This window comes from Pongo pygmaeus, chromosome 11 (assembly GCF_028885625.2).
Source record: "Pongo pygmaeus isolate AG05252 chromosome 11, NHGRI_mPonPyg2-v2.0_pri, whole genome shotgun sequence".
Taxonomy (NCBI): Eukaryota; Metazoa; Chordata; class Mammalia; order Primates; family Hominidae; genus Pongo; species Pongo pygmaeus.
Genome location: NC_072384.2, coordinates 128,180,389 through 128,184,129, shown reverse-complemented (window position 1 = coordinate 128,184,129; position 3,741 = coordinate 128,180,389). Strand labels below are relative to the sequence as shown.

The window sequence follows — 3,741 nt, the reverse complement described above, 5'->3', positions numbered from 1 at the left end:
TGATAGGGCAAACTTTCCTTCTCATTCCTCTTAAAACATGTATTTATTTGATATTATTGACCTTTTGTTTTTTCAAATGTATTTTAGGGGCAGCTGTCAAGTTAAATCAAAACAAGAAAAGTTTGTACATCTCTTAGTGTTTTTAATAGAATTGCAATGAATTTATTAATTTATTTGGAAAGGATTGACATCTTTTAAATGTCAGTTGAGATGTTCCATCCACAAACCTCTATTTCTTTCTTCTTTTATGTCCCTCAGTAGAATTTAAAAATTTTTTCCATCAAGATCCTGCATGTCATTGGAGTCATATATCATTATACTTTAATTTTATTTTTGTTGCTATTTCAAATGGATTCTCTAAATCCTTGTTTTGAGTAAACTCATTCAAAAAGTATTTTTTTTTTACATTTTCTATTTGATATGAAATCTCTTCATGTTGAATATTGATTTTTAAGACCCCCTTTTCCTCCAGGACTTCCTATTACCTTTAATATATTAATGTGAATTTCCCAAATGGAAACAATATGCAACATTTCCTGGGCTTCTTTGATGATAAAACTCATTTTAATAAAGACTCTATATACCTAATGTGTTGGGGTTTTTTTAAAGGGTGATTAAGGATAATACACTAAAATGTATATACTTAGAGTAAAAGACAGATACATTTCGAATGAGGACTCTTTCCTCTGGGCAGCTATTACTGATTTGCAAAAGAGGAGTAATGGCTGGATCTCTTTGGCTTAGACCATCGACTACTATCAAAATAATTTTACCCTCAGGTAGACAGATTGAAACAATGCAGTGTTTTCTGAAAAAAATGTCAGTTCTGATTCCATTTTTGAAACAGAAGTGAATTTATCTAAAATTGAAATAAAAAATCAAGTTGTGTACACCCCTGAGGAAGTAACAAACAAGAAACAAAAGTTTGCCATGGAAAGTGGCCAAAACAACAAGGAAGTGACTATAGTCATGTGCCAAGCCCCAGCAGGAGTATTTAAGGGTCCCTTGCAGAGGCAAACATCAGACCTCGTCACCTCTCACATCCTCCCTCCTCACTTCACCTGATTCCTCTCTACTGACACCATGGGCTGCTGTGGTTGTGGAAGTTGTGGTGGCTGCGGTGGCCGCTGTGGTGGCTGTGGTGGTGGCTGTGGTGGCTGTGGCAGCTGCACCACCTGCAGGTGCTACCGGGTGGGCTGCTGCTCCAGCTGCTGCCCCTGCTGCCGCGGCTGCTGTGGAGGCTGCTGCAGCACACCCGTGATCTGCTGCTGCCGCCGCACCTGCAGCTCGTGTGGCTGCGGCTGTGGGAAGGGCTGTTGCCAACAGAAATCCTGCTGCCAACAGAAATCCTGCTGCCAAAAGCAATGCTGCTGCTAGGCAGGGCACTTGCCTCTGGAAGAGTTTGCTGGATCTTGCTTGCCCATTGTAAGCCTTCCCCCCACCTCGCCCTGGTTCTGTTTCCATCACTGGGAGTCATGCATGTGCACTCAAGGGCTGTAGATTTGATACCCTCCTCTCTGTCACAGCACAAATCTATAATTTCAAAATATTGAGTGATATTGACGTGAACAATGAAAACTATGAAAGCAAGGGACAGCCCAGCTCCTGCGAACAATTCACGGTTGAAGAAATGGAAAATGAAATCATAGTTACTAACTTTTATGTTTTTCTGAAGTTCCTTAACACAAACTTCAGTGCCTGCCTTCTTTCCACTGTGCTGTAAATTACATGCTATTTCTACTCTATTCTCATATCCAGCAGTTCTGTACTGCTAAAAACTAAATGCATAGAATAATGTACCATATATTGATGGCTAAACATCTCTTTTACTTTTACTTATTGTCTTGCTATAAAAGGACCTTTTGTGCTGTATAAATTCATTCAAGTTAAATAAAGAAACCCTGTTGGGAAGAATTTCCTCTACTGTGAGATTAATTTTTTTTATGATCAAACTTGTGCTAAAATGCATTACGGGCTCAATATCCAGGGCAGAAACACTTCGCATGTGGAGCAGGTCTCAGGGAAGCCTTATGTACCCAACTTCAATTTCCCTGTCTCACTGTTTGTGACAGTCATTTCTTTGGAGTCAACGTTAATGTAATTTACTCCCAAATTGCCTACATCTCACTTCCACTCATTGGGTCAGGTCAAAGGAGCATGAACGCAATTTGGGTTGCTGACACGCCAAAAGAATAGCAGGTGCTTTACCCCAAATCAGCCTAACCCATCCCTGAAAATGATAACCTTAAAACAAATGTAATACATTTTCAAATCTGCCTTAAATCTTTCCTTTTCTAATCCCAATTAGAAGGATATGACCTTAGGGCTGGGCACAGTGGCTCACACCTATAATCCCAACACTTCGGGAGGCCGAGGTGGGTGAATCACCTGAAGTCAGGAGTTTGAGACCAGCCTGGCCAACACGGTGAAATCACGTCTCTACTAAAAATAGAAAAATTAGGTGGGCATGGTGGCAGGTGCCTGTAATCCCAGCTATTCAGGAGGATTGCTTGAACCTAGGAGCTGGAGGTTGCAGTAAGCCAAGATCATACCACTGCACTCCAGCCTGTGTGACAGAGCAAAACTCCGACTCAAAAAAAAAAAAAAAAAAAAAAAAAAAGGAAGTATATGACCTTGGATACAAAATACTTATCACAGAGAAGGATTTTCAGAAGAGGTCACAACCAGGTCAGGCCAGCAGATATCTGCCTCATGCAGAATTGGCTCTGTGCTGGGATGGGTTGAGATGTATTGGGAGCAGATGTGCATGCAGGTACTGACAAAGTCTAATGAGTCCAGGTTAGGCCCACCCTGAAGATGTAGAGGTTTCAATCTCTTTGTTTTTACTCTAGCATTAATCTTAGAAATTGTGATAATGGCTTAATTTTATATTTGCCAGTTTCTAAGAGCAATTCTTCACCTCATTCCCATGAGGAGAACAAAGCAAAAGTACAAAATGGATCTAAGATGTTGATCAAGGATCCACCATAATATTTACATGCATTCACGTGCAAGGGCATGAAGATTTTTTAAAGTCTCTCTGCAACATGCAAATAAAAACTGAAATTACACTTAGCCAATCCAAACTAAGAATATAACATATGTACCTGATTGTTCATGACCCAGGAATTTGCTCCTCATGTGTAACTAACAGAATATAAGTTAAACAGAGGCCTGGCATGGTGGCTTACACCTATAATCCCCGCACTTTGGGAGCAGAGGCGGACGGATCACTTGAACTCAAAAGTTCAAGACTAGCCTGGGCAACATGGTGAAACCCCATCTCTACTAAAAGTATAAAAATTAGCCAGGCATGGTGGCGCACACCTGTAATCCTAGCTACTTGGATGTCTAAGGCAAGAGAGTCACTTGAACCTGGGGAGGTGAGGTTGCAGCGAGTTGAGAACATGCCACTGCACTCCAGCCTAGGTGACACAGTGAGACCCTGTCTCAAAAAAAGAAAAATAAATAAATAGTAAGTTAGAAAAATTAAACAGAAAGAAAACATCTACATAACTGAAGAATTCAATGGCAACATCTAGTAGACTTAGAAATTGGAAAGAATTAACCTACACTGATTTTGTGATATATCCTACATTTTAATAACTTAATCATTTACCTTTAGACAGGAGAATTTCTAAAAAATTCAGGATAAAGGGTGCCTTGTTCTCTGTAGAAGGAGTCCAGGTATAGAAAATCCATGCCCTCTATTGCTAGTCCATTTCAATGTACTATTATCCT

At 40.1% G+C, this 3,741-nt stretch overlaps 1 protein-coding gene across 1 annotated transcript; it reads left to right on the top strand.

Annotated features, from left to right (window-relative positions):
• The first annotated feature begins 1,083 nt into the window (after window positions 1–1,083).
• Window positions 1,084–1,377, top strand: LOC129031382 (small cysteine and glycine repeat-containing protein 9-like). Its single transcript, XM_054477618.1, has one exon. It carries the CDS (start codon window positions 1,084–1,086, stop codon window positions 1,375–1,377), a length of 294 nt encoding a protein of 97 aa, XP_054333593.1.
• Window positions 1,378–3,741: the final 2,364 nt, after the last annotated feature.